Genomic DNA, 12403 nt, shown 5'->3' with positions numbered 1-12403 from the left:
AGGCTGTTCCAGAAATGACTCCCAGTCATTTAGAGTTGCTTGTTACTTTTTTTTTTTTCTGTTGTGGTGGCGTTATTTATTTTTTTCTTCATATCTAAAAGGTGATAATAAAGCAGGAACCAGGAGAGCTGCCCCAGCAACCCCAGCTACCAGCAACAGCGACAGCCCCGCAGACCTCTGTGCAGCAGTATGTCACTGTAAAAGGAAGCCACATGTTAGCCTTGTCACCGCAAAAGCCAGTTGTGAGCACAGGCGAGGGGACGGTACAGTCTAAGGTATGAGGCACTTGGGCATCTTTGGGTTGGTGTAGGCCATCTGTCGGGTAGTTTCATTGCAACACCTCGTGCTTGTCCTCGGGGCGTGGGGTTAGTTCCATCTCAGAAAGAGGCAGGGGCACCCTGACTGGCTAGTTTCCTCCTGTGCACAGAGTGGCTCATGTCATGCTTAGCTTTTGTCCTTGAGAAGGGAGCAGGGTGAGCAGGCACTATTGCATTTTGTTGTTCAGGGAAAACATCTCCCATCTCTGTCTAGCCCATTGCAACAGTGGGGTGGAGGTGGTTTTGAACTGGATCCTGACAACCCAGAAAGTTGGCTGCCATCGTCAGCTCTTGCTGAAATTCATCCAGGTCTCCTGTAACAGGAGGTGAATTCTTTCGTTGGACAACATGCCTGCAACAAAAAAAGAGCAGGACAAATAAGGGGTAGGGGTGAGGGCTAGAGGGATAGAGCCAGCGTAAGGTGGAAGCAATCCTACCTGAGTGATTGCAGTGCTGCCGTGATGGGTGACGCAGCATCTCAGAAGACATCATAAATGTTCAGTGACAAGATGACAGAGGTTTATAGCATGTTCTGAGCAGGAAAATACGTACGTATTTGAAACCTTAAAGTGTTCTGTCTCCTTTCTGAGATGGAGAATGTTAGTGATGTCAGAAGTTCTCTCCCTTCTTGCCTATTTGCGTGATAGATATGGTGAAATCATGTGCCGAGCACAAGGGACTACATATGGAGGGCTGAATTTTGCATAAGTAAATACATATTTGCATTTTCAACAGTTCGTTGACTGTTTGAACAGGTATGCAAACTCTGTGTTTGCCTGTGGATATTGTCAACAGACAAAATTGAAGCACTTGGCAGGTTCTAATTTGAGGCCATATTTTTCCCAGGGAGTCGGCTCCTATGAATGTGTTGAAACTAAATCTCTGGATTTCTTTATTTCACCAAGGCAAGCTTTATCCTCAGTTGGAACAAATCTGCTGTTTATATATCAGAGAAAAATGAAATTGCTCTGTAATTTGAATGTACTCAGTCTTCTGTAGTTACTCTGAAATCCTGATTGTGTTTAACAGTTTATTGCTTTTTACCTGGAGCTGGCCTCTTGCCAATCTAATTTTGTTTCAGAATGCGTAGCCTTTATACATGAGTAGACATGTAGAAAGCGTCCTGAAATGTCTAGAGATGGAGGTAGCATACCAGCTAGATTTCAAGTGGTTCCTCTTGCAAGAAGCACATCACCCAATACTTATTTGTTGCAGGTTGTTGGCGTTCCAGTTGGTTCTGCTTTACAGTCGACAGTGAAACAGGCGGTGGCTATCAGTGGTGGCCAGATACTTGTGGCAAAATCTAGTTCTTCAGTAGCAAAGGCTGTTGGTCCAAAACAGGTTGTGACTCAAGGTGTAGCCAAAGCCATCGTGAGTGGAGGTGGAGGAACAATTGTTGCTCAGCCTGTGCAGACTATAACAAAGGCGCAAGTTGCTTCCACAGGTGCTCAGAAAAGTACATCTCAAGGATCAGGTAGAGTAATTTTATACCTTGTTAATGGCTCATGATGGCTCTATAATGATTCTTTCAACTTTAAAATAATTGTTTGATGGTAAAGCTTGACAATGAATAGGAAATTCTATGGAAATTCAGGCTGACTGAGGCTAGTGTGGTAATAATCACAGAATCTGAACTCATTAACTGTAAGGGAAGAGAGCACAAGTACTTTACAACACGCAGTGTTCTTTGAGTAGAGTACACAGTTTGGTCAGACCTGCAGATGGCCCTCACTTACATTGGTAGGGGGTGTTTGAGGTGTCCTGGGGCGTGGAGGATATGCTGGGGAATGTGCTAGAGACCTGGTGGACTTTCATGAAGCTAGGTCTCATACTTCTGACCAGCATTGTGGTCTTTGGATGTTCAAAGGAACTCTTGAACCCAACAAACAAAAGTCAAACTGTTCTTCCTGCATCTTCATATCTTCCCCTATGCTTACAGTTATGGGAATGTGGGCAGAAGCCCCCAGCCTGCTTGTGTGCGTCACTGGCTTTAGCTGCACGTCTCAGCTCAGACCCTGGACAGTTTGAAGGGTACTGTGTGGCTTCTAGACTCAAGCCTGCAAACCCCACCACTGTGCTTCTTTAGCCTGCAGCCATAAGTACTGCATACTGAGGTTTTTTTCAGACCTCTTTAATGTGTTTGTGCGTCACTGGTGGAGTTAATCTCAGTTAGGCCAGCTAAGCATGGATTATCAAAGGCTAGATCACTCCCAGTACTTTCATTCTGTGCAGACTTCATTGCGTACTGGCCTCTGCAAGCAGTAATTTTTTTCTTTTTATTCCTTCTTTCTAGTCATGGCTACGCTGCAGTTACCAGCCACCAACCTGGCAAATTTGGCAAACTTGCCACCGGGCACCAAACTGTACCTCACCACCAACAGCAAGAATCCTTCTGGGAAAGGAAAACTGCTTCTGATACCCCAAGGAGCCATACTGAGAGCCACAAATAATGCTAGTTAGTCTTACAGGGAAATCTAATGCCTTAAATAATGTAATCACTGTGTAATTAATATGTTTGGGTTTTTTGCTATAATGCATCCTGGTACTGTGAAAGTCAATAATGGGATGGGGGTTCTTTGTTCGCAACAACACAGTACATGGAGCTAAAAAGCTGAGATGTCAAAAGTGTCTACCATCTTAGATGAAACTGCTTTACATTCAGGGTTCTCATGTTTTACTATTTGTGCTGAAAGCAGACTAACTTTCCCCATAATTCACAGTGAAAGATTGCCTTCATTGTGCAATGATGCTTTCTCTGCGGGGAGACAACTGCATTTTCATAATGTAGAACTGAGCTGGATTTGAATGCAGTTGTGAAATCTATTTATAAGTAATGGAAAGAGACCCTGGAAAAACTAGAAACGTAATAAGCTAGCTTTGAAAAGGACGAGTTAACTGTATCTAGAATGACGGAAAGAAATAGATTTGAATATTGATAAAAGGCTTGACCCCAAGTTGACACCAGCAGAAACGATTTGTTGGTAATGGCCTTATGAATCAAACTTGCTGTGAAATACCTGGAGAACAGCACTGCAAAAATACTTCCAATGAGCAGTATTTTTTCTGCAGTGTGCTCTTGCATTGTGTAGCTTAAGAAAAGGTTGGTTGTGGGACATGGCTTAGTAGGTAATACTGGTGGTAGGGGGATGGTTTGACCGGATGATCTTGGAGGTCTTTTCCAACTTTTATGATTCTATAGGAAAAGAATACGGCAGGTTTTGGACTGTGTAGATGCAGAGTTTTGTTGTGAGCCTTCCCCAGAATGTCTCTGTTTTTTGGGGCTGGGGTTTAACATGGGAGATGAATTGGGTGCAAGGTGTTTGCTCATAGTTCTGATACTGACACTGGGGAGGAGAGATTATTCAGCTTAATATATAAGAAGGTAGATACCAGCAGCATAGCTAGTATTTGAAGTATTTCCAGAGCTTCTGCTGCAGATTCATAACCTGCAAAACACTGATTAAAAACAGTTTACCTGTTGGACAGTGTTTTCTTCAATAGAAATTTCACATCAGCCTGAAATGAGCTTTTCATGCCCACCAGTCCTTACTCCCCCCCATATCTCCTTTTGTTCATGGTATTTGCTGACCTATAAGAGGGCACAGCAGTGCTTCTGAACTGTGCTGTACTGGGTAATTACGGTGTTTGTGCCTGGATATTACTTGGTTACACAGTGTGTTACAGCAAGCATCTTGCAAGCAGTTTCCAATTATTTGTGTATACAGGGATACTTCAGCAACTGACATTGTCTGGTTACCAAAGAGTCAAGCCTTTTGTCCTGGTTACAGGTCTCCAGTCTGGTTCTTCTACAAATAGTGGAGGAGGAGGAACCCAAAGCACAAGCAGTAACTTGTCACAGCACCTCACCTATACATCCTACATCCTGAAGCAGACACCCCAGGTCAGTAGCATAAGCATATTAATAGAAGCAGTTCAGTTTTTCAGGCTGCAGTGGATCTCTCTAGCAACCCTTGCCTCTTTCTCCTCTGCCAGGTATCTGCTTTACCACTTGCTTATAGCTATTTGCACATATCTGCACCTTACCTCCCCTTACAGGGTGGGACCCCCTCAGGGCTTGGCGCCTTGTGGGCTGAGAAAGTAGCATGGAGCACTTTCTCAGGGCAAGTAGTGGGTGGTGAAATAAGAGCCCATGATGGCAGGGGAGCAAGGTCTCCACGCTAGGAGAGGTAATAAGACTAATAATATTAGCAGATCCATCTTAAATAATAGGATACATGGAAGTTCTAGGAAAGCCTTACAGATAGGGGAGTAAAGGAGAGTTATTAGAGAGAAATAGCAAGGCTGAGAAAGGAAGAAAAATGATAAAACAGAAGATTGTGTGAAGGGATCCATGTTTGACCGTAGGTGAATGAAGAGAAAAGAGCAACAACTAAATAAGGATGTGAAACAGAAAGGGATGCAAGGCTTCAGATGGTAGGTTGTTAGTGGATGCCTCTGAGTATATAGGGAACTGTAGCTTTTTCACCTTTACCTTTGTGTTCAAAAGTGTTCTGCACCGAGATGGCTATGTCTAGCTCTGGGTGCAGAATCCTCCGTTGTAATTAACAATTATTTAATTAACAATAAAAACTAATTAACAAAAAAGTTATTAACAAAAAAAATTAAAGTAATTAACAGTAACAATTTTAGAAGACAATGTTTTGGGGCACTGGCATGCTTTCTGCCCTTGGAAGGTGGACAGAGGAGACTTCCTTTCAGACCTTTTAGTAGGGTTGCCAAAGATGAGGACTTCAGATTTTTTTTGTCTTCTTTAATTCAAGTGTTTGTGATCATGCAGTACAGAAAGAATGTCAAAAACCTGCTTAAAGCATTATTTTGCATCGCTGAATACCTGCAGATGTTGCTGTTCCACTACAGCTGCAGGCTGTAGCAGTATTGTCACTCTTAGATTTCTGTTGACTCTTAACTGTGTTTTCAAACACTGACCTCCCTGACTTATTTCTGGAGCAGGGCACCTTTCTGGTTGGCCAACCTTCTCCTCAAAGTTCTGGGAAGCAGCTGACGCCAGCATCTGTTGTTCAGGGCAATGTCGGAGTGGGAACATCTTCCACACAAGGACAAGCATTAAAAGTGATAACTGGACAGAAAACGGCTTTATTTACACAGGTAACTTGCAAACGATGTGTTTCTCTTACTGGTCAGCATTTTGACAGATAAAGTATAGGAACCACAATTGCACATTATGAGAGCTTCCCCTTTCGTAGTCAGTTTTTTCTTTGTACAGTTACAGTTACGGCTGCACTATGAAAGCATACGAAGGTGTACTTTTATATGTAGATATTGGACCACAGTTTTCCAGTGTTCTCAAAGTGGGTCATTTATAAGCTTAGGCTGCTAGTTTTTAAATGTGCTCCAGGATTTCTTAAGGATAGAGTATTAAAGGAGTGAACACAGATAAATGTAAAAATGTGCTTAAATATGTGAACCTTAGAAATGAATCACCTGTTACATCTCTTAGAAATTTTTGGCCTTGGTCATCTTGAGATCACTCAAGAGACCTTTCTTTTCTGAATAGTCCCTGTGAAACTCAAACTCGCCAAGAGTTCCAGAAAACTGTCCAAAATTCTAAATCAGTAGGCTTTAAAACAAAACAAAACAAAAAAAAACCTCTCTACAGCTTGATAAATTTGAATTTGAGGTAGTAATTGTGTTCCAACTATTCTTGTCCTGTAATACCTCTTTCACTGAAAAAAGTATTTTTAAAATATTTCCCAGTAATATAAGAAGCATTCATCTTGTTTTTTAAACAAGCAAACAAAAAACAACAGATACAGTATTGATATCGTTTATCCTATGCTGGATTTATTTTCCAAGGCTGCACCTGGTGGACAGGCATCACTGATGAAAATATCGGATGGGTCTCTGAAATCAGTGCCTGCCTCATCCCAGCTCTCCAAACCTGGTACCACTGTGCTGAGAGTATCAGGAGGTGTTATCACCACAGCTGCTGCTGCTCCTGCCGTGGCCCTTCCCACAAATGGGGTGGCACAGGTGAGAAACAACCTTGCCAACATACTAGGAGATGATATTTGCACTGTACCCAGTATAATCCCCAAGAAAGGTTGACTTCTGCTTTATAATCTGTTGGTGGTTTTTCTTCCAGTCAGCATTGTTGGTTTGTCTGCTTTTTAGTTGTTTTCTGGTTCTGTGTACAAAACTAACTCCTTTGCAGATTAGTTGCTTGTTGTTCTACGTAAACTATGTAAAGAAGCAAGGGAAGAAGGGAAACTTAAAACTTGCACTTCTTAGCTTTTAAAATTCAGGTAGGCAGGAAAAGCTTTATCTGAAACAGCTTTTGTAGTCATACAGATTAGATTTTTGGACTACCTGGCTTTTAAACACCAAATCTGTCACTAGCACAAAAATTTGCAGAAGAATGTAAAATGACTGAAGATCTGCATCCAGTAGGCCAGTGAAAGCCAACAGTAGTTAGAATGTAGATTGTTCCTCTGAAATCACAGACTCAACAATGTTCAGTGCCCAATCCATTGTGGATAGGCTTCATGGTGGCCAAGGTTCAGGGTCCTTTGGTTCTGACCGCATTCAACGGATGTCACTCCTCCCTACCCCTGAGGAGTCCTAACGGTGCAGTGTAGGAATGGGGGTGCTTTGCCATGGAGTGAGGTTGAAAGTAAATCACTTGTGTGCCTAGAGTGAGGGGGGCATGCAGCCACGTGTCCAGCTGGTACATGTTGTCCACCAGGAGTGGAGATGGAGATCATGAGGTGTGGGGATGAGGCAGCAAAGAAGAAAGTGTTCACTGGGAGGCTTTCCCCACCTTCCTGCTTCTGCCTATGGGGAGGCAAAGGTTTAAACAAGTTGAGAGTTGAGGCTATGCTTCCCTTAGAGAGCTGAACCCTGGCACACACAGCACATATTGGTGAAAATACTGAAATTTGCTTTAAATGCTACTTACTCTGTACAGCTCTCAGTGAAGCAGCCAGGACACCAGGATCTGCCTGGGGACTGAGCTGATTAGTGTCAAAGAGGTTGTGGTTAATGTTGTGAGATACCTCGTCTGGAGGTTTGCTTGCTGGAGTTAAGGGACCTAGCTCCAGGTACCATCGCAGCAGTTGTGGTAGCAGTTCCTGAGTGCACAATTTCATGTTATTTCTGCTTTAAATAGTCTCCATTCTCTGTGTATCATATTGTTGTGTATCGTTGTATATGGGCTTTTTGATAAGTGCTTGTAAATTTCTTTCTTAGTGATAGAAAAACAGTTTTGCTTTTTCTATTTCTAGATATTCTATCCTTGTGCTTATTGCTGAATCATCTGTGAAATTACAAAGAATGTTATCACTGTCTTCCTCTTTCATGCAGCAAATAGATAATGCAGGTTCCAGTTCTTCATCTTCTGGAGCTCCTACAGCAAAAACGTCTGGACAACAGCAAATCTGTGTAAACCAGAGCCAGTCTACTTCATCAGTAGTGAATAAGACTGCTACTTCCACTGTTGTAAGTGTTGCTTCTCTGGTGACTACACCAACGCCTGTGACTGGAAAAGCTGCAGTATCAGGTATTCTCCCTTCATGCCTTTCCTACAGAAAGTTAAGATTGTGTACAAGTTCTTTAGATGTCTTCACTGTGAAAGGAAGAATGTGGAAGCATCTGCCTTTGTGAATGGGTGAAAGTAGAGTCATGCTTTCTAAAATGTAACTTATTAGGATAACTTTTGGCTTAGCCAAAGAGATGTGTAAATAATTTGGCACCCTAATACAGTGCATTGACTGCATCTGATACAAGTAACAGTGCAAATTGCCTACTGGTATTGGAGAGGGATTTTAGGTTTTCATGCCAAATCCTCTGCAGAGGATGCATTCTGCCTCTTCAAGGTATCAGAGGTACTATAAACTTGATTCATTTTGTGAAAGTGAACTGCCACTGAAGTTGGAGAAGTTGCATAAGCAGAATTTGGCTCTGAGACTTTGCATCTGCTCTTTTTGGCTTGGAAAAAGAGAGAGGTTTTGATTTAAGGTAAATGAACATTTTAAAGTCATAATCTGTTGAGTACAGCAAAGTGGATTTGTTCTGGAATCTTTCAACTTAATAAAGATAGAGCAATAAAGAGGAATGCCTCTAGGTAGAGGGGTGTTTTCCTTATTCAGTTTTATAGTCTCTCAGTATATTTTGTATTACGGAGAGCAAATATAGCAGGTTTTATATTAGTATCGTGAGTTAACATTAGACATCTTCATTTTGACTTCTAATTTACCTGCTGGTATGTCATACTCATTTGAAATGGCTCCTTACTAAGTGGAAACAAAACAAATAAGAAAAAGAGAAAGTAAAGTGACATGGAGCCAATCTAACAGTCTCTTTTTAAAGCAGCTCTTCTCATTTCTGTTGTACACAGTGTTCCAAACTCATCCTTTCTTCATCACACTGTGTTTTCCAAAGCTTGAAAATAAACAACACAAGCTGTTAAGACTGCTGCAATTCTGCAATAAGCAGTTGAGTATTTTCTTCTTTCCAAACAAAGCAGCAAGAGTTTTTGTTAGAAATATACCATTCCAAATAGCTTTCCAATTAAGGCTGCCATATATAAGAATATCATCTAGATATTTTTTTAAATCTGAGACACTGACTTCATTATTAAAAGCAAATTCAAGGATCCCAAAAGAAGCAATTGCTATAAAACATGTTATTTCAGTGTTGAAGGGGGAAATACTATGTTAGAATTCTTGAGATCTGTATTTTTAAAGGCAACTTTTTGAAAAGAATCTCAAATCTTCCTGTTGTTTTGCAATGGGCAGTGTTGCCTCCTTGTCAGGCTAATAGGAATAGTTGCAAATGTCCCTTTTTACTTTCCTTGTAGTTTGGGTCCTTTGCCATGCTGTCCTGACACATCTTTGCATCACACAGTTGTGACATCCCCTAAGCCACACTTATAAATGATAACACTTTCTTGAAGTGTGAGAAACTGTTCTGGAAGGAAACTTGTGAAGCCCTGAACACTTAAATACATGCTGAAGACTGACTGTCCCCAAAGAGAGCTTTGGTTTACTGTTTAACATCCCTAGAAGAGCTGTTTGGGGGCAGTGCATCAAAGAGGAAGCCAGCAGCCAGTGAGCTTGAGCATTGTGGTGCTGCGTATTTGAGAAGGCTGGAGGCAGAAGAGAAGGTTTTGCCAAAATGTGTGGCATCAGATACTTAATTCTAAAAATATATTATTTTTTTAAAATTTAAATGGATCTTAAATATAAAGTTCTGTAATGTTTAAAAATGAACGAGGCTAGCCTTCTTGCCCAGTGTTCATTGTCTAACTGACCAGTGTTACGTATCTTTCAAAACCAAGGGACATTTTCATCAGACCTTGCATGTCTGGTACTTGGAAGGCAGTTGTTTCTTAAACAATAGTAATGGATTGTAAGGGGAACAGAAACTTTCTTGAAACAAATTGTGAATATAAAATTACCACTGCAAAACTAAGAAGTGTGTTTGCAGTTTTCTGAAACAAAAGCTGAATAAAAGTTTATTCAGTCAAAGTATTAAATAAAATTATATAGGAAATAGCCAGTTTACTAATAAAAATGATAAGCCTAGTCCCATATCACAGTGTTAGAGTCCTGGTTCTGGTGGTTTGGGATGTCATCACTGTAGAGGTGGGAGCTGGGGGAACAGGAGATGAATGCTCCTCACCCACTGCCCTGTGGTTCAGCTTGGAGCCTATTGGCTTCCACCAAAGTCACTGGGTGCTGCCACTGTTAATGTTGTTAATATCACAATGTCCTGCCTGTTCTTCTAGGCTTAACTAAAATCAGTTATTTAACTCAGTCCCCCCCTTAATGTGCTTCATAGCTTGATCAGCCATCCTTATGGATGCATGCATTGAGTGCTTGTAACAGAAAGACATGGGACACTCAGCTCAGGTATATTCTTTGTCAGACTGGCTGCACAGGCTTGGGTTCATCATTTAGTTAAAGCATGGTTGATTTTGCTCTGCTAACTGCAGTGGGTGCTGCCAAGCTGAGCTGCAGAGGTGAGAGGGGCTGTGTAAGTAGGACAGCTGTCATTCACTGGCTTACCAGATGCTTGAGCACAAGGAAAGGAGAGGAGAGCTGCGAGTCATGCTCTAAGTGCTTTTGTCTTATTCTGTTAAGAGTGTTTTACTCTTCATTTGAGAGGTTTGTTTTCCATCAACTTTTGCTTAGGATTACTTAAGTAATTGGGAACTTGCTTCACAAACGTCAGAGTGCTGTGCAGCATATAATGCATCTCAGTACTTCAGCAGTCAGTCATCCATGTCAGTAAAAATTTAACAGGCAGTTCACTGACCTGTGGCTTGGTAAGACGGTGGCAGTGGTAGCTTACGTGCCATCCTACTTCAGTCAGAAAGGGAGAGAAATAACTGGAGATAAACAAAATGGTGTGTTTTATTTAACATTTTGTCTTCCATTCTTCTTGCAGGGTTGCTAAAAATCCACTCAAATCAGTCTAGTCCACAGCAGGCTGTTCTGACAGTTCCCAGCCAGCTTAAACAGCTCGGTGTAAACACAGCTTCTGGAGGTGTTCAGACTATACTCATGCCTATGAACAAAGGTAAAGGGCAGAGGAGGATGACAGATGGTGTTTGAAAATCCCCTTTGACACAGGGTAGCTCTTCGTCACTGTTGGCATACCTGGTCCAAAGGTTAGAGATAGAAGAAAATGTAGCAAGGAAATTCATCCCTAAACTTTGTGTTCCAAACATTTTATTGCTTCTGAATATGGTTATATGCCAAAGTTTGATTTTTATTTTTTTTAATTTGTTGTCCTTTTTATTTCCTCTCCAGTGATACAGTCACTTTCTACCAGCAAAGTTGCAGCTGTTACAGCTGTCACATCAGCAAGTACAGTTGTCCCGAGTCCCTCTACAGCATCCGTTACTAAAGGTAACAAGAAATTTCTCTGTAAGATATAAGTACTAGAAATATGCCAGTGCTGCCTTATGCAAGTGGTCTGACTCTGAAATTAGACCTTGTGACTGTGGGTTCCTTTATTTCTGTTGTTAGCAGGGTTTGAATTAATTTACAGTGACATCTGGGGACTGGGAAATTTACAGTGACTTCCCCCTCAACAAAGCTGAAGGCATAGGCAAGTACAGAGAGGAAAGAGAATATTCTGAAAAACTACTATTGAGTACTATAAACATCCATCATTTCAATCCATCGTTGCAGAAAAGCACAGAGCAGCATGTATTTAATCACAGTCACTGCTGTCCTCAGAATAGTGACTGAAAGTCCAATTCTTGCAGAATTGCTATGTGTCTTTCCCCTCCCAGCTGAATGACCAGACTGCCTGGCTGTCTGGTCATTCAGCTGGGAACATCTCCTGCTCCTGCCTTGGCAGCATTCTGTCCTAGATGTGAGAGCTCACTGGTGACAATTTGAAATCCCACTAGTAGCTAAAATTGTTATTAGCTTTCTGTCCAGCTCTTCGTTTAAAGTAAGGCCAGCATACGTTTTTAAGCAGTTCAGTTTAGGTCATGCAGTTATATGCAAAACATCGGCAATTGATGATGTGCATATATATTTTCTATAAGGGATATCATCATGAGCTTTGGAGGGGGAGCTGGTCATGTTCTGGTGGCATTCCTGCAGTATAGATGAAGCTTATGTTCTTCACAAGGTCAGGTTTGTTCACGTTTAAAGGAGAATGCAAACAATAAATTCAGTGATGTTATTTAATATGTTAGACACTTAGTCTTATTGGAGTCTTACTCAAGACATTATTTATCAAGCTGACGGGTGCTCTTCCTTTTGAAACGTGTTCTGTTTCTTTGAAGTTAAGATGGAGCCTGATTCAACGGGACAGAACTGCAGCTCTGTGGGTACTCAAGAAGGTCAAGCAGCAGTAAAAACAGAAGAGAGTTCAGAACTTGGGAATTACGTTATCAAGTAATTGTTCATTTCTTTGTAAAGATTTCTGGTCTTTGAAACTCCAGGGGAGTTGGAGGAGACTCTAGGGATGTATGCAGCATTGTTAAAAGTTTGACTCAGAAATACAATGTAAAATCTTCTGTTACATACAGCCTTGTATCAGTGCTAATCCTGTTGGATGGTGTTTGTTTCAGGCAGCGCTGCAAG

General features: G+C 41.4%; 1 protein-coding gene across 8 annotated transcripts in view; it reads left to right on the top strand.

The window, feature by feature from the left end:
- The window catches only part of YEATS2 (YEATS domain containing 2), a 48581-nt gene that overhangs the window by 24476 nt on the left and 11702 nt on the right, over positions 1 to 12403 (top strand). For 3 of the 8 annotated variants that reach the window (XM_068692907.1, XM_068692906.1, XM_068692903.1), the window contains 10 exons: positions 102 to 275; positions 1533 to 1791; positions 2611 to 2772; positions 4106 to 4218; positions 5289 to 5444; positions 6153 to 6329; positions 7659 to 7854; positions 10746 to 10877; positions 11111 to 11209; positions 12103 to 12214. In XM_068692907.1, coding sequence (XP_068549008.1) covers positions 102 to 275; positions 1533 to 1791; positions 2611 to 2772; positions 4106 to 4218; positions 5289 to 5444; positions 6153 to 6329; positions 7659 to 7854; positions 10746 to 10877; positions 11111 to 11209; positions 12103 to 12214 — 1580 coding nt within the window. Of the gene's footprint in view, positions 1 to 101; positions 276 to 1532; positions 1792 to 2610; positions 2773 to 4105; positions 4219 to 5288; positions 5445 to 6152; positions 6330 to 7658; positions 7855 to 10745; positions 10878 to 11110; positions 11210 to 11859; positions 11921 to 12102; positions 12215 to 12403 lie in introns of those variants that run through there. The other 5 variants (XR_011099615.1, XM_068692908.1, XR_011099616.1 and 2 more) reach the window with 5 other exon arrangements.

This window comes from Anas acuta, chromosome 9, assembly GCF_963932015.1.
Source record: "Anas acuta chromosome 9, bAnaAcu1.1, whole genome shotgun sequence".
In the NCBI taxonomy this organism is placed as follows: domain Eukaryota; kingdom Metazoa; phylum Chordata; class Aves; order Anseriformes; family Anatidae; genus Anas; species Anas acuta.
This window is presented reverse-complemented; position numbering and strand designations above follow the sequence as displayed.